The sequence below is a fragment of the Pseudorca crassidens genome, chromosome 8 (assembly GCF_039906515.1).
Source record: "Pseudorca crassidens isolate mPseCra1 chromosome 8, mPseCra1.hap1, whole genome shotgun sequence".
NCBI classification, from domain to species: Eukaryota; Metazoa; Chordata; class Mammalia; order Artiodactyla; family Delphinidae; genus Pseudorca; species Pseudorca crassidens.
This window is the reverse complement of record NC_090303.1, coordinates 90,104,913-90,123,335: the sequence shown is the minus strand read 5'-3', so window position 1 is coordinate 90,123,335 and position 18,423 is coordinate 90,104,913. Positions and strand designations below refer to the sequence as shown.

General features: G+C 37.8%; 1 protein-coding gene across 1 annotated transcript in view; it reads left to right on the top strand.

The window, feature by feature from the left end:
- Positions 1-4,050: 4,050 nt before the first annotated feature.
- Positions 4,051-18,423, top strand: part of MTPN (myotrophin) — a 60,580-nt gene continuing 46,207 nt past the window's right edge. The window contains exon 1 of the mRNA XM_067747112.1: positions 4,051-4,403. Coding sequence (XP_067603213.1) covers positions 4,332-4,403 — 72 coding nt within the window. The 5' untranslated portion in view covers positions 4,051-4,331. The remainder of the gene's footprint in view (positions 4,404-18,423) is intronic.

Here is an 18,423-nt window from a genome sequence, read left to right as displayed (position 1 = left end):
ACACTGTATGATCTCATTTACATGTGGAATCTAAAAAAACCCAAACTCACAGAAACAGAGAGTAGATTGGTGGTTACTAGGGGCTGCAAGGTGGGGGAAATGGGTGAAGGTGGTCAAAGGGTACAAAATTCCATTTACAAGATGAATAAGTTCTGGGGAATCTAATGTACAGCATGATAACTATACTTAACATTACTGCCTTGTATACTTGAAAGATGCTAAAAGTAAATCTTAAAAGTTCTCACCAAAAGAAAAAAAAAGTTACTATGAGGTGATGGATGTGATAACTATCCTTGTGGAGGTAATAATTTTGCAATACATACACATATCAAATCACCATGTGGTATATCTTACACTTATACAATGTTATATGTCAATTATATCACAGTAAAACTGGAAAGAAAGTAAATAAAAACATGCCCGCCCTCCCCCTACCCTTCCCCTCCACCCCAGGCAACACACAAAAATAGCTCCCAACACATGCCACCAGCTTTCCATTTCCCAGCCTCTTCCACTAGAGCTACAAGTATACAGGGTACGTTACCTGTCTTCCATGCATCACCATGCTATCACAGGAGATTGTTTTGCCAAATGTTTCACTCCTGTGAAAATGACTCACTATCCACATGGCTTCCAATATCACTTCCTTTGTTGCGTACTACCTAGGCCCTAAACCAATGCCATGTATTTAAGGTTTTTGTTCGAGTAACAGCTCACTTCTGACAATAATTTCTGTGTCGGTCAAGACTGACTCAGTGTTGCTGCAGTAATAAACACCACAATCTCAGTGGCTTGAAACAACAGAAGTTTCATTATTATTTTACTGGATATCCACTATGGGATGGAAGAGGAGTTCTGTTGATTGTAAGTTGCTCAGGAACCCAGGCTGACTGCAGCCACTGTTTTGAATATTGCTGGCTGCTGTGGGAGAGGGAATAAAGCACTCTGAAGCGTCTTGCATTGGCAAGCCTGCAAGTGACTCATGTTACTTCTGCTCATAACTAATAGGCCAGAATTAGTTACATGACATTATCCAACCACAGGGAAGCCAGCAAGAGCAATTCTCTCTTATGCCTAGGATGGCAGACAAAGGGAAATATCTGTTGGATACCTGCCAAAATAGGTAACAACAAGAAGAAACAATAGTGAAAATATTTATGATAAGTGAACTTAAAGAGGTTAAAAACAAAAAAAGTGGACTATATGGTAGACATGATTGAGGGACCTGTTTAAAGTGGATGGTGTGAGAGGCCTCTCTGAAGAGGTAACATTTGCACTGAGACCTCAGGAGTGAGCAAGAATTAAAAGAACATTCCAGACAAGAAGAAACAAGCATAACAGCCCTAGGGTGGAATAAGCTTGGTTTTTTCTGAAACTGACAGAAGATGAGATCTATGGGAAACAAAGAAGCAATGGGGTGGGAGAGACCATAAGGGTCAGATCACAGAGGGCCCTGAAGGCCATAGCAAATAATTTAGAATTTTATCCTAAAATGCAGTAGGAAGCCATTGAAAGGTCTAAAGATAAGAAATGCATGTTTGGGGCTTCCCTGGTGGCGCGGTGGTTGAGAGTCCACCTGCCGATGCAGGGGACACGGGTTCGTGCCCCGGTCTGGGAAGATCCCACATGCCGCGGAGCGGCTAGGCCCGTGAGCCATGGCCGCTGAGCCTGCGCGTCCAGAGCCTGTGCTACGCAACGGGAGAGGCCTCGACAGTGAGAGGCCTGCATACCACAAAAAAAAAAAAAAAAAAAAGGTAACTGGCTATGTGGTGAATTAATTGGAAAAGGGTGAGAGTGAAAATGGGGACCAGCTGGAGACGACTGTATCAGTGCAGAGATGACAGGGCTGGGAAGGGTCTTGGGGCGGGCAGCAAGCCGGGAAGATGGTGAGAAGTGAACAATTTAAGATATATTTTGAAGGACTTACTGATGGATGGAATAAGAGAAAGGTTGGGAGCAGCAGGTGTTATATATGACTCCCATTGTCAAGGATGAACAAAGCAGGGCACTAGTTAAAGTGGTAAGGACAGATTTTTATCAGTAAGAAATATTGCTATAGGGAAAAAGAGTCCAACGTGAACTGAACAAAACTTCCATTTGTATAGAGATGAATAGGTGTTTTGAAGGGAGAATGAGGGAGGGGTGGTGGAGTGGGGGCTCTGTAGAGTCAGGGAAGTAAAAAATTACAAAAGATTAGTTAGTGTAAATGCGATTAGGCCAGCTGTGTCTGCTAGCGGCAATCATTGAAGTTAGGGTTCTACCCTCCTACACAGACTGGGAGGTGTTGACTGGAACAAACAGGGGCCTTGGCAGCCTTGAATTTTCTCATGCAGCCACTTTAAGGGGGACTGGCATTATTTTAGGTTGTGGCCTTGAGCTGATAGGGCCTGTGTTCATGTTTATTCAAGTCTTTATAGACGAAGGTTGAGGCCTAGTCAAGAGGGCTCACAGAGGCCTGGATAGAGTTTGGTTTTAGTGACAAGGTGGTTGGTGGTGTCATTCAAAGAGAAGGCGTGGTCCAGGGGACAACTAGGTTTAGAATCTAGAAGAGACCAAATCCTATTTTGGACATGTTAAGTTTGAGACATTCAAATGGGTAAGAAGTTGAATATCAGAATGGATCACATAAGAGAAGTCTGGGCTAGAGACATAAACCAAGAGCTGTCAGCAGGATGTAACTCAAAGATCACACAGGTGGGAATTAGAAAAGAGGTAGGAACTCCAGGATTTACCTAGCAAATTCATCCTTGAGATTTATTCCCAGAAATGTATCATCATTAGGTATGTGAAGTTGCATTTCTGTCAGAAAGTAAAATTAACAGAATAACAATCAAGGTAGCTATTAAATATTTGGAGATTTTTCTTTTGATTTGAATCCTATCTCTATTTGCTAGTTCTAAATCACAGGCGTATATATATATATATATGCGCTTATTGAACACTACTGTCATATCCCCTAAACAAATATGGAAAACTGAACAGGGCAGGGTTAAATAACTTGCTTGAGGTGACAAAATTAACAAAGGTTGGGTCCTGTATTCAAAACTAAGCATTCTGGTTCCAGTCTGTGTTCTGAACCCCTATTCTATATGGCAAGCCTAGTAAAGTAGTTTATCATTTATCCGTTTAGTGGGTCATAAATAATGGACTATACATATATATATAATAGTTCCAATAAGCATTTTTATTGGCTTTCTTTATGTTCATGTGTGCACGCCTGGGTCATTAGGGTTGAGGCACAATTCATTTGGTGGCTGCGCCCCAGGGTATTACAGCCAAACTCTAGGAAGAGTAGAACCGGTTTCACTAGAACGGTCCTGAAGCTTCAAAGCATTAAAAACAAACGAACAAAAAAATTTAAAAAACACAAATTGTACCGGTCAGTTAAGTTTGCTCTGCCCTATGGCATCAAACTGAATTCCTAGTCTCTGGATATCATTTGCTGGTCGGGGAGATAAGTCGAGTTTTTCCCTCCACAGAACATTACACGTAGTATTGGCACACTGAATTCACATTGTTGTCATAAGTATGGAAGCGTTCCTTGAGGGCAAGAATTGGTTTATGCCATCTTTTTTCCTACAGCCTCTGTGCCTAGCAGAGTCTGACATGCAGTAGGAGCCTAAAGGATGCTTGACAGTAGAGGAAGGAAGGGAAGGAGCAAGGAAGCGAGGGAAGGAGAAAGAAAAGGAGAGGAGGAGGGAAAGAAAAGAGAAGGCAAGGAATTCAAATCAAAAATTCCTACTGCACACTAGGAAGGTGAGCAACATGCCCTCCAAGGCTGTGGGTTTCTCTTAAGTTTTTCCCGCTTATGGGGCGCAGAAACGTCCTGATCCCCTCTGGAATACCCTAATACTCCCGCCACACACTTTCTGCCCTTCCTGACCTCCGACCCCCTTGTTTGGCCTCCCAGACCCGCCCACTCCTCCCCCAGCAATCTCCGCCAGCCGTCCCAGCCACTGCGCCTGCGCACGCGGGGCGCTCGGCCGCGGGCCGTCGGGGCGGGGTCCCGAGCGGGGCGTTCCGCCGACGGGAAGAGGAAGAGGAAGTTGGGGGAGGGCCCTAGCGGGGAGTGAACCGGAAGTGCAAGCGCTCTAGCTTCTCTTCGGCCAGGCGGAACCTTCTCAGCTGGGCCCGGTGGCCGCAAAAAACTTTCTTTCTCCCGCCCTAACGGTCGCCGCGGCCAACTGCCTCGCTCGCCTGCCAGCCTACCCCGCCTTCTCTTTGCTCCGGCTCCGCGCGGCCCTGTCTCCCGCTCGCCCGGCGGTATCCGCTTGCTGCTGCCACCGCCTCCTCGTTTTCTGCCTGGCTAGCCGGCCCGCCCCGCTGCAGTAATGTGCGACAAGGAGTTCATGTGGGCCCTGAAAAACGGAGACCTGGATGAGGTGAAAGACTATGTGGCCAAGGTACGTGGGGATGAGTGGAGTCGCGAGAGCACGGAGGTGGGATGGAGGGGAGGCTGAGGAAGCTGCTGGGAGCTGGGCTGGCGGGGGCGGGGGTGGGGGAGACCTCCCGGGTGGAGGCGGCACCTAGAGAGCCGGGAGGCAGGGAGCGTCCAAACTGAAAGATGGGTCCACACAACGCGGTCGCGTTCTGTGTCAGGTAACTGCCGTGGTGACACAGTCAGGCTCTTGCCTTCCCGACCTCTTGGGGGAGGGGAGAGTGGTGACCCGCTCTTTTAGAGTCACTTACGAGCCCTGATGACTTGAGTTCGGCCCTTTTCTACTCCAGAGTTACACTTAAATCTTTTTCTGGACGAGGTAATTCTCCATCTTGGACCTGCCCACTACTGAATGAAGTAACAAGTGATTAGGGTCAGAGGAACGTTTTCTTTAACTTTGGGACTGTTATGAATTTAAAGTATTCATTGACCGTGAAAAAGAGTACCGAAAATAGCAGTAGTTAAAATTCTGAAACTTGGTATCACTTCACTGTGAAGTCGTTTAACTTTGGGTGTGGCCTTTTCCCTCTCCCCCGCTAAAACAAATAACTTCTTTGCTTCCAGTGGTAAGGTTGTCATTTAGCATCTGGGCGTCTTTAAGTTATCTGAGCAGTTTCCAAACAAGTGTGTGAACTTTGGTTACTCTGTCTTTCTCCTTGATTCCATCAGAAATGCTTATATGTGTAATAAATAGTAAGGCAGTTTAGTCACAGTACTCTTGGGGGTAGAATCATGATGAAGAAAGCTAATCTCAAACCTAAACCCAGATGTGAATCCACGTTGTGATCAAGTGGTAAACTTAAAATTTCCAAGCTGGCCTGCCTTTGGACCCTGAAATTGTGCATTGTGTAATTAGGAGAGAACTTACATGTGATTTTAATATGGTGATCTAAAAAGAAATCTTTCAAAACAAAAGTATGACTTTATTACCTAAGCATGGAGCACATCTTGCTTCTAAAAAGTATAGCTTTATGACATGATCAGGGAGGGCATCTTGCTCACCTTCTAAAAGTGTAAGAAGCCAATCCAGATTTTAGTTCTTCAAAGGATATGACCACTGGTATGTTGCTATGTTTTTGCTTCAGAGTTCTGTTAGAAACAAGTAACCAGAAGCAGAGTTTCTTAAAACTTACAGGATTGTGCAAGGCAAGCTACTGATAGTTTTTACTCTGTTTAGTACCATTACAATTTAGACTTTTCGCATAGTCTGAAATCGGACTTTTTGGATGTTTCCCTTAAGATTAAAGGAAGGAAATTACTTGGAACATTTCAGTCCATGGTATGGTTCCAGTGGTGGGACACTGAAGTACTCTGGAAGTGAGTGGGCTTTTGTTTTTCTGTTAATGGTGGAACCTAGGTTATTTGATATTCTTGAGATATGAAAAGTTCTTAAGTACTGAGCTTGCAGCTATAAAAATAAGTTTATATAGTGTCTTCCTGTTATATTATTTAGTATCATCCTTGTGAGTCTTGTAAAGTAAGTCCTTTTATTAGTCCCATTTTACAGATAAGATTACTGAGATGCAGGGTACTTAAGAGAAAAAAAAAAAATCCAAAGTTATAGAGAGAACAAACGAAGGCAGAACTAAACTGCCGACTCCCAAACTTAGACTCCTTAACTTCTCCATGCAGTCTCTCACAATCTAAACTGTAATTGTGAAAATTTATGATATCAAGATTTCTAGCAGGACATTCCCAAGGTCCACATCCAGGCAGATTATGCATAGTTTTCAATCACACAAAAACATTTTTGTAAAAATATGTGCCAATACCAATGGATTAATTTATTTTCAGTTAGTTTTTAAATTAGGTCGTTCTATTCAGTTTGATTTTGATTTTTTCCCTATTACTACCATACTGCTTACTGTCATTAACAAAAAAGATGTGCATGAGAGGGAAGGATAGACAGTCAAAGCAAAGTAAAAGAAAGTATTAAGAACTGGTTTATCCAAAAAGGTTTGACTCTAAAGTAATTCTATGAACAGACCATTGAGCTTTTTCCTTTCTTAGTTTTTATTGGGTAACTTGAGTCTCTTCAAATATCTTTTGCTTTGTTAATGAAAAATAATAAAAAACAAAACAACCAAAAACTAGCACTCCATTTTTTTCTGACTGAGCTCCCTTATTGTGCCTTTTCACATTTCAGGTCCTCATAACATGGTTTCTTCTGCTCAGCCTCTATCTTCCCTGCTTATTCACTGATTTACCTTTTTCATCCACCAATTTTTGCACACATTATTATTCTCTAAGTTTATGTAATGTGCATTTATCTGAGTGTGTACAAAGAAAGTACGTAAAGAAACATTTGGACTTGTGTAGCTTTCCTTCTAAGGGGTGAGAATCTTTAAAAATACTCTTCTGAGTACTCCTGTGAATATCTCTCACATTGCTAACATTTAAGAATGGACCTGTGGGTGAAGCATTTTAGTATTTCCCTTTTTTAAAATTAATATTTTAAAAAACAATAATTGTATTTTTCTATCTGTTTCTGACTTCTATACAGAAATCTGGAGTATGGATAGGCATAAATTGTTGGTTTGGGGTAACTTCTTGAATTCTGAAAAATAAGTTCAGAGTTCCAAAACCATTGAAAATTGTTATGTTCCTAAATGGAAAAAGCAGCATATAAAGAAAAACTTAAGATTACTCCATATTAAATATTCATCTGTGTCATTAAAACAATATCTGAAACAAATTGGTTTCTTGACTGACCAAAAGACCATATTTACTTAATTCATCCATTTTTCTTGGGCACCTTTCAGGCCCCCAGCACTTTGCTAAGCCTGGCATAATAGTGAAGAATTTGGACGCAATGCTCAGAAAACTCATATGTTTATATTAAGCAGACCTATGTGGAAAAGCGTTCATGGTTTTAAAGTAGCATGCAAAGTAAAATAACATCTCACTTTCGTAAGCAGTTTGTCCAATTGGAAAACAAGAGAAAGTAAGATATTCATGAGCAGTAATAGTAGATATTCACCCATTTTCAATCTGTATGATTCCTCTTGGTGCCTTATTTTTGCCTTCCATTTCTGCCTTTATGTTAATTTCTCCCATTGGAGTTAATTCGGCCCTCACTTGAGCTCCGGACTGCCTAATGGATAGCGCCATTCAGATAAATTCCAAATTGAGCTCACATTTTCTTCTCAAAAATTGTTTCTATTTCTCTTGTCCCCATTTTGACTAATGACATTATGACCCAGTCATTTGCCCAAACTAGAAATTGGGGAATTTTCCCAAATTTCTGAGTGTTATCAGGACTCCCTTTCTTAGTCTCTCTCATACATTCCTTACTCTACATTCTTATCACTACTTTAGATTAGTTGCTGCTGCTTAACCATCTGGACTGTATTTTCCTTGACTGTAGTTCCCCCCTCTTTCCTGATCAACTTGAACATCTCAGCTGGAGGGATCTCTCTCTAATACGAATCTGAGCATCTTATCTTTTTCAGCCAACCTTCTTCACTGCCCTTACACTTTTGTGATTCCCCATTATTTATTTTAAAAAAGGGCCAACTCCTCCTTGGTTTGGCGTACTAGATCGTGAAAATCTGGCCTATGCTGGCCATTTTAAACTCTCTCTACACGCTCTCTGCTCCAGACCCTGCTAGGCTGTTTCTTACTTGTGTATCTTCACATGTGCTCTTTCATCTTCTTTGACCAAGTCAGCTCACCTCAGTCCCTAACTCCCAACCTGGTGAGCTATTTTTCCTCTTAGCTTAAATGTCATCTCTTCCAGAGAAGCATTTTGACTTCAAATGGAGTGCTGCCTCTTTTACTGTTTCACTTACCAAATTGCTGTGATTTTGTTTATATGTCTGTCTTTAATTAAAGGCTGTGAGCCTCTGGAGGATAGATACTATATCCTTTTTCATCTTTGTGTCTCCAGTATAGTGCCAAGGAATTTCACGCATTAAAAGCATATGTTCCAAGTAAGAAATTCTTTTTATTCTTAACTTCACTATAGTTTCAACATCTTGCATTAGTTATATAATAATAATTACCATTGACAGGATGACTTATATTGCCAGGTACTAGAAAGCATTCTGTAAGATTTTTACGTAAATTTTCATTTGCCTTTTACCACAGCCTTTCAATATAGGTAATAGTATTCCCATTTTGAAGATGAGGAAATTGAAGCTTAGAGAAGTTAAGTAATTTAACAAGGTCACAAAATAAGTAGCACAACTGGGATTTAAACCCAGAGCTGTCTGAATCTACAGCCCATATATTTTTCACCAGATCAGTCTGCCTTGAAATGGTTATCTGGCTTCTTAGCTCACAGTTGCTTAGCATGAGCACATTAAGAAAATGAGAAAGGGGCTTGCAAGAGGCAAGCACAAGTTATCTCTGTGAATAAGGAATAGTAAAAGGGGTACAGTTTTTTAAATTTTCAACTGTTTAATTGTAAAATTGTTACATTTGGAAATAATTAGCATGGAGACATCGCTATAAACTTTAAGTCTTGTCAGGTGCTGTCTTTCTCAAAGTGTCTGTAAAGAAACTGATTAATTGATTGATTGATTGAAAGCTTGTGGAAACTTTTGTGTGTCATCATGCGTAATCTTATAATTTGTATTAATAATTACGATCCTGTACAGTACAGGAAAAGTTAAATTGTGTCTGTTTGCCTTAAGAAGAAACAAAAGTTAACTGAAGTATTGAGACTTCTATTCAGAATGGTTTAAATTAAACAAATGGCACTTTTTTCAAAAGATATGTTCTTAAAACTTTATATATTTGAGTACTGTGATGCCATGTACAGGTATAATTTCATTTATTTATCACATTAACCCCTGAACATAGTTAATATCGTTAACCCAATTTTAGAGATTTTAGAGATGAAGAAATAGAGGCAAAGATTAAATAACTTGCCCAAGGTCGTACAGCTCTTGAGTAATGAAGCTGAGATTTGAACTTAGTCTCTCTGGCTTCAAAGCTCCTTGCTATTTATGTCAGCATACCATTGACTTTCATTTCTCAATAATGCTAGGTAACTCAGGGAGTACTGTATTATTGAGTAAGTATTAAAAATAATCACAGCAGGATGGTAATTATCCATTGAGACTACTTAGAGGTGAGCTTTGTGATTAGTTTTGAGGATCCAACTCTCTTAGAGGTGAATGCTTGTGAGTTATATTGATAAGTAGTACCTTAGAATCTACAGTAGGTCTGATATATATACTCTCTTGTTTACATGTGCTTCTATTTCACTTACTGTGAAATACTATACATCAGGCCTCTAACTTCCCTTTCTCTGTGGTTTCCTTTCCCTCTCCAGCCCCCAATCTAATTACACCTGCCTTTGACACTCTGGTATGTTTGAAAAGCAACAATTGTTCACCTGTGAGAGAAAATGATCTCTTGAACCTGAGAGAAAAGTATCAACTCTAATCTTTAGAAATTGCATGACTTACTGGGATCACTTTTCACTTTCCTAATAAAATAGGCAATTGAAAAGAGGTCCTGATTCACACTATCTTGCATGTATCAGTTTTATGCAGTTTCCTTTTTTGTTGTTTCTTTTTGTTTGTTTGCTTCTTTTTTAAATTATCAGTTTCTTTCTTATAAAAATTTGTCACTGTGTTATGCCCTTTCTGCAGCAGGGCTTGTGACCCAGTCGGAAAGCCAGTAGGTCAGCTTGTAGAAGAAGGTGCCCTCAGTAGATACAGAAAGTTTAGTATAGATACTTTTCTATTAGTCTTTTACTTTGAATTTAAAATAATGCAAGATCTTTTTAACATTGGAAGACAAGTTTTCACTCAGATGTCCATATGTAGTGTTTTGCTTTGAGATTTTAAACATTATCAAACTAGGGCAAACAATTTAAAGTGTAATATGTTAAAGCTGATTTAAATTTTAAAATGATATATGCTTATTATTTAAGAGATAAAGCTGTATTGATAGAATAAAGTGCAACAAAGGGTCCCATTGCCCATTATCCCTACCCAGGTGGTTTTTTAAATTTAAAATATAGATTTTATTAGGTATTTTTAAGACAGAAGAGTATTTAAAAAGGCAAAAATTGGCCCACAATTCTACTCTGTAGATAATTCCTATTAACTTTAAAAAGTGACATTAACTCGGGAACAGATTAGAAAATGCAAGACCTGTGGCTCTCTGCCCCAGTCCCTGTGAACAGAGTTAACCACACTTAACAGGTTCACATAATTAATTCCAGAGAAACATTGGAAAACCCGCTTACTCATCCATTTCCCCACTTAAAAATAATTCTATACACACTTCTGCACTTTGCTTTTTTTAATTCCTTAATAGTTTATTTTAGATTCTACATTGAAATTTATTCATCCCCCTGCCTTTTTAAATGGTGCATGCCTCCATTTTATGGATATACCATAATTTATTTAACTAATGCTCCATGATAAACATCTTTTTCCAGCGTATGTTATCATGATTACCTTTGTACATACGTTTGACAGCTTCTCAGGCTATATCTGGATGACCCTCCCGATGAATTTTATCAACTTAGACACACATCAGTAGCACTTGAGACTGATCATTCCCTAAGACATTGCATTTTTGCCATTTGAATAGGTGATTTGCATTTCTTTAATGAGGAAATCAAACATCAGAACTTTATTAGCATTTGTATTCATTTCCTCAGATTTCTTGTTTATATCTTTTGTTCATTTTTCTAGTAGGCAATTGGTCTGTTTTTTATTGATTTGTATGAGCCCTTTATAAATTAAGGAAGTTAGTATTTTGGGTTTGTTTGTTTGTTTATTTATTTATGGCTGGAAGTTGGGTCTTCCTTGCTGCGTGTGGGCTTTCTCTAGTTGCGGGAAGCGGGGGCTGCTCTTCATTGAGGTGTGCATGCTTCTCATTGCGGTGGTTTCTCTTGTTGCGGAGCACGGGCTCTAGGCGCACGGGCTTCAGTAGTTGCGGCATGTAGGCTCAGTAGTTGTGGCGCACAGGCTTAGTTGCTCCGCGGCATGTGGTATCTTCCCTGACCAGAGCTCAAATCTGTGTCCACTGCATTGGCAGGCAGATTCTTAACCACTGCACCACTGGGGAAGTCCAGGAAGTTAGTTTTTTTATCATATGTTTTGCAAATATTTTTTCCAGTTTGTCTCTTGGCTTCATTTTTTTGGTTGTTGTTTTACAACAGTCTTTACTTTTTACGTGGTTAAGTATATCCCTTTTTCCCCCTTTTGTGACTTGGATTTTGTGTCCTATTTAAAGAGACCTGTTTATTCTCCTCTATCAGATTATGAATAAATTTGGTCTTTCTTCCAGAACTTCTGTTTTTCATTTTTTTTCATTTTAGGCATTTGATCCTTCAGTTACTTATTTTGAAGTAAGACATGAAATAGGAATATAGTTTGTGTATTTTTTTAACAGTTTCTACATTTATTGTAATTCCTCTTTACCTACTAATCTGAACTATTTATCATAAAGAAAATTCCAATATGTGTTTGGATTTCTTGCTCTTTTTCTATCCACTAAACTGTTTTAATGGTAGTTTCATAATATGTTTTAGTATGGGATAGAGCCACTTTCCCTCTTATATTCTCTTTAGAATTTTTGCAGGAGGGTTCCTATAAGGATTTTTCCTTTTTTCTATCATTTCAGGGAAACAAGGAGCATTTTTGGAACCTACCTCACATTTAACCCATATGACTTCATAAACATTAAACTTTTTTTTTTTTCTGGCTCGCTGGCATTATGTGAAGACATGATGCTTTAGATTTTAATTCGTTATGAAGTATCTTAAGATAGGAGGATATGGTACAGTACAGCAATATTCTGTGTCAAAGTATTTGAAACAATAAAGTTGTGCTTAGGTCATCAAATCACAGCTGAATTGATAATTAAGAATTACTTTATGGTACTACATCAAAAGCCACCTTGTAATGAGAAATATGGCTGAAAGTAATTTTTTTGCAACTTGATTTATTTTTTTAGTCCAGAAACCATTATAAGGGTGTAGAGGACCTGTGATTAATGAAAGCAGTGAGAAGAAACAAAAACATAAGCTGACCCAAGAAAATGAAGAGAGAAGAGTCACATTATCTTAAAGTTCCACAGAACCATACAATAATTAATATGTATAAATGTAACCTTGAGCTTCAAGAAAAGTTAAAATTTGATCTACTTTGATCTAAACAGAGATGTGTATGATATATTTTGGAAAGATTTCTATTTGACCATATAAAGTAACGAATATTTTGATACTTGGGTCTAAATTCTTGGCCCTCTGAAAAATTTAGATATCAGAAAAAGGTAGATAATAAACATATTACCCATAGCATAATAAAAACCATAGTAGCAAATTCCCTGTCCTTAGGGAATTTGGAATTTTGTGATTGGTTTAACTATGATTGAATGTATTGGCTTTGCAATTAAATCCTCCAGCTGTGGCTCTCTTACTAACTGGATCACTTTGAATGAGTTAGCTAACTGCTCAGAACTTGAGTTTCCTCAATTGGGGAAAATGGGGATAATGATACCTACCTAATATATGTAAACTGTATACTATTTTCCCTGCCACATGGTGAGTGCCAATAAATGTTAACCATTGTGATTAATAATAATAACCAGAAATTTGTTTAGTAGCAAAACTACTTAAAGATCATCTAGTCCGTCTCCCTTATTTTGTAGATGAGGAAAAATCAGATGTTAAAGGACTTGACCCAGATTATACTGCTAATTAGGATTAGGAGTTTAATTCACTTTTCCTGACCTGAACAGGTGCCTTTTTCACTACGCTACAGTGTTTTCTAATGAAGTGCTTTATACTAGCTGTTACCTCTGTTGGAGTATTCTTTTTTTGCCCCACCCCATTTGCTTGGTAAATTTCTGGTTATTTTAAAGTTTTTGTTCTGCATAGCATTCCCTGACTGTAGTTAATCCCTCGTTTATGCCAACATGGTATCTAATATAGAGCTTTCTTATTATATTATGTTTTAGTGTAGTTTCTTAAACTTGAGAGCTATGGGCTCCTGACTTGACTGACAAGTCCCTGGACTTGAGTTTGAAAAACTGAGTGGCTTAAGAAACTCAAATCTTGCTCTGTGAAATATGTCTTTAAGTTTTGAATGTTGAAAAAGAGTTTTGTCTTAATGACTGGTTAAAAAAACAAAGGTGAATGTATAGGAGTATATCACTTGTTATTATTTAAGTATTTGAATAGGTATTTGAGCACACAGAGACTCCCCCTCAAAATATTTCTGCAAATCTTGATTTAAGATACAGTGTTTGTAGAGGGGGGGTTGTTTTCTTGGGGGTGGGGCTTCCCAGCCTTTGAAGCCCCTTCCTGTGTTTGAGGAGTTCCCTGCTATATAGTATGAATCTTGGTGAAGTGCAAGCCCTGGCTCCCACTACACAAAAGCAAAAAAGGACAAATAAATTGTTTTCTCGTGCCCAAACTTTAGGAAATTGGCCCATAGCCCAAACATGACTAATTGGATGCTTTTATCTGGAGCCTGTGTGGGCACAGTAAAAGATGTAGTGGCAGCAATAAAGCATCCAGTTGCCAAAAGGAGAAGTAGTGACATCTCTTCTGTACTCAGGTGGCTCATGTCACAGATTTTGATTTTTATTTCTTGCCTTTAAGCCTTCTCGCTCAGTTCCTGCCCGTTTACTGAGTGCAGTTCTTCAAACTTCCCAGCAATTCTGAGAACTACTTTTAATGCCTGTTTAATGCATTACATTTCTGTTGATCAGTATGAATTGGTTTCTGTTGCTTGCAGTTAAGAACCCCATATTAATTTTTACCTGCCTGTCCCCTGTTGAGCTATGAATTTTTTAGAAGGTATCTTTGTATTCCCAATCTTTATCACATTGTCTTTTATCCACCTATATAGTTTAGTTAAATTTGCGTTGAAGCCATATCTCTAGGAATTAACCCTTCCTTGCTTTGTTGTTTTCAAAGTTGTTTTACCACATACCTCTTTAAAACAGATGTTCTTAGTGTAAATGATATTCCTGCATTTCCTCACTTAAAAATAGCTCAGTTTTCAAACTTGGTTCACTTTTTCCTCACTACTGTAATAGTTGTGAAATACAGTAATAGTGATAGCAGTTGTATAAATATAACACAAACTTCCACTTGTAACCTCTCGTGGCCATCATTTTAGAATTTCAGTTAAGAATTTTTAAATTCTTAATTTCATTGCAGCAGTATTTACAGTAGCCAAGATATGGAAGCAACCTAAATGTCCATCAGTAGATGAATGGATAAAGATGTGGTGTATATATATACAGTGGAATATTACTCAGCCATAAAAAAGAATGAAATCTTGTCATTTGCTACATGGGTGGGCATCAAGGGTATTACGATAAATGAAATAAGTCAGAGAAAGACAAATACTATATGGTTTTCACGTATATGTGGAATCTAAAAACCAAAATAAGTGAACAAACATAACAAAACAGAAATGGATGCATAGATATAGAGAATGAACAGGTGGTTGCCAGAGGAAGGAGAATGGGAGGGGGTGAGTGAAATAGGACATTAAGAGTTATAAACTTCCAGTTACAAAATAAATGAGTCACAGGAAAGAAAGGTACAGTGTGGGGAATATAGTTAATAATATTGTAATAACTTTGTATGGTGACAGATGGTAACTATTATGATGATCATTTTGAAATGTATAGAAATATCAAATCACTATGATGTGTACCTGGAACTAACATAGTGTTGTAGGTCGTTTATACTTCAATGTAAAAAAAATAAGATTACATATATGAAAAGTGCTTTGAATAAAGACATGTGAAAATACTGTTACTCACTGAGGAAAATACTAAAATCTATAAATGTCTTAAATGTAAATGTTTCCATTTTATTTACTATATATATTAATAATTGCCTTAAATTGTCATTTAATCCCAATATAACTTAAGTTGTTAAAAAAAATTAAAAAGAGGATTTCCCTGGTGGTGCAGTAGTTAAGAATCCACCTGCCAACGCAGGGGACATGGGTTTGATCCCTGGTCCAGGAAGATCCCACATGCCGCAGAGCAACTAAGCCTGTGTGCCACAACTACTGAGCCTGCGCTCTAGAGCCTGCAAGCCACAGCTACTGAGCCTGTGTGCCACAACTACTGAAGCCCGCGTGCCTAGAGCCCGTGCTTCACAACAGGAGAAGCCACCACAATGAGAAGCCCATGCCCTGCAACGAAGAGGAGCCCCCGCTCGCCGCAACTAGAGAAAGCCCGCGCACAGCAATGAAGACCCAATGCAGCCAAAAATAAATTTAAAAAAACCCTCAGCTTTCTCATCTGAAAATAGGGATTACAATAAGTACCCTATTCACGTTTTAGCCATAAATTTTATGCAAAAATTTTACCCAATTTTTAAAAGAGATAATTAATGTAAAATTTAACAAAGCAGTGCCTAAGATATTGTAACTGTGTAGTAAATATTTGCTATTTGTGTTGTTTTTATTTAGACCCTTTCCTAAGAGGAGGCTTAGAGACATCAAGGCTCTCTTACAGCCTGGACTTTGTAAGCCATACAGTCTCTATCACAACTGTTCATCTCTGCTGCTGTTAAAAAGCAGCCATAGATGTTATGTAAACAAATGAGCATGTCTGTGTTCCAGTAAAACTTTATTTACAAAAATAGGCAGCAGACGAGGTTTGGCCCCACTGGTCATAGTTTACTCACTCCTGCATAACATTGAAGTTACAAAAACCAGGTTGTCCGATAAACTAAATTTCATTTCTTTCCCCTTGAGTTTTTGAAATCTAAAATAATTAAAATATATGATCAAATATAAAACTTATTTTCGGGATCAGCCTTTCCAAAAATATGATCTTTATGGTTTAAAGGTATTGAACTGTAAGGAAAAGCAAGGCATGGAAAGCCATGTACAGATAGGGGGAAGAGAGAAGAGAGGCTGAATGAAATTCTTTAAAAGAAAAAGTGTAGTGTTTCTACAGTAAATGTGAACCTTTAGGCAAGAGGCCTAAAATTATTCTGAAAATTAGGAATCATTACTTATAAACATGCAAAGAGAAACTAGATCTTTAAACTGTGAAAGGGAATTTTACAAAATCTTCTCAGCTATCAAAGGTCATCCATCACCAAAAATGTGCCAGAATTCTTCTCTTTCCGGCCCTAGTGCCAGTCGCGTGACCTGGCTTGATTTCCAACTCTAGGAGTGAAAGAGAAGGCTAGTTAGCACAGTTCTCACTGGTTCATTCACAGTTCATTCATCAAATATCATTTGAGACCTACAGTGCTGGCCAGTGTATTCAATAACTCTTCTGAGGATGAGTTTTCTTTGGTAGGTTCAGATAAAAGGGTGTACAGGACAAACAACAAATAAGATAGATAGTTGTATGGGTTCTCAATAAATTATTTCCCTATTTAATACGTGACATATGAAAAGAACTTAGAAAGCAACTATACAAACGTGTTAAGAAAACATACAACTGTATAAAAAGAATAGATTGCTGTAAGAGCCAAGAAATCATATTTGGTTGCAATATAGAGGAGAATGAATGCTATAGAACATCACATTCAAAATGGAAGATAACGAGAACAGAATGCCTTCCCTTTGAGTACTCACTCTATGCCAGGTATGGTTCCATGTAATAAATATACATACAGATATGTATGAAATTTAATCCTCACATCTACCCAGGTAGGCCTTATCTCCATTTCATAATTAGGGAAATGGAAATTAAGTAACTTGCCTGCAATCCTACAACTAATGAGTGGAAGGATTGGATTTGATCTGATTCGTTCTAGAAGAGTATTCTTTCCACATCATTTGTAATGAAATGTTTCAGAACTACATGTGAAATACTAGATGGAAAAAAAAATCAAGATTAAGTATTACAGTAGGTAAAACATTGAGATCAAACCAGCAGAAGATAGGGAAGAACATACAAGTTTGAACTGATAAATAGAAATACAAGTTTTCAGAAAAAAGACCCCAGATTGGAAATAGACAGTCCCTATACTTCTATTCAAAATTAATAAACCCAAATGAAGAGCAAGATACATGCTGGCTAAAATGATTAACTATGAAATTTTTTTTTTTTTAGTCTGTAAGCTTCTGGGCAAAATAATAACATTAATTTCCAAGGGGTTAAAAAAAAATCATCTTACCTTTAGATTATTTTCTGTGATGGTACTGGAAAACAGTGAAATAAGCAGTTCTGTCAGGAATAAAAGATATGAATATATTTAAGTTGTCATTCATGTATGATGGTGACAAAAAACAATCTTAAGAAAATATATAACCCCCTTCCCACTCAGCAGATTTCTACAGAGATCATGCCTGAAATTTTAGGGACTGAATTTTTCTTTCTCTTCCCTTCTCTCTTGCCCTGTCCTTTCCTCCCTTTCTCCCTCTCTCTCCTTATCATGGGATTATTTACAGATACAGCCTTTAAGAATATAAACCATTGGAACAGAGTACAAGGGATTTCCCAGGCTACATAATATTTTTAGGAATTTATTCCAATTATGGAGCCATGAATTAGTTTCTTGAAAATGAAGCTACTTTTTGATCATATTAATCTTTTTCCACATTGAGATACTGCTATAATGTTTTGGATGGATTTTCTTAATTTTGGTAGTCTTTCTTCATATAGAAATATATATTTTGTTAAATTAAAATTGTAATTTTATACCATCAGTAAAAATTTTAATACTTCACTATTTTCAATTAGAAAATGTCTAATTGCTTTTAAACCTTTCAAAGAAGAAAAGTGTGCTTTTAATAAGTAAATCAACTATATAAAACTAATTTAAATGCCTGAAGTAGTCATTTTGAAAGAAAAAAAAAAACTTGAAAGTTCCAGATAGATGTATAGATGGTATATATGGTAACATACCATAAGATTTGGGACCTTAATTATTGCAGGCTTCCATTTTAAAACGTTTTTTTGTTAGTAAGAAAGAAAGATGCTTAACACTTTTATGGATTAAAAATACTTATAAAGACTTACACATTTGCACTTAACATGTTTTCTGGTGCACATTTTATTTCTTTGCTTTCTGTTCT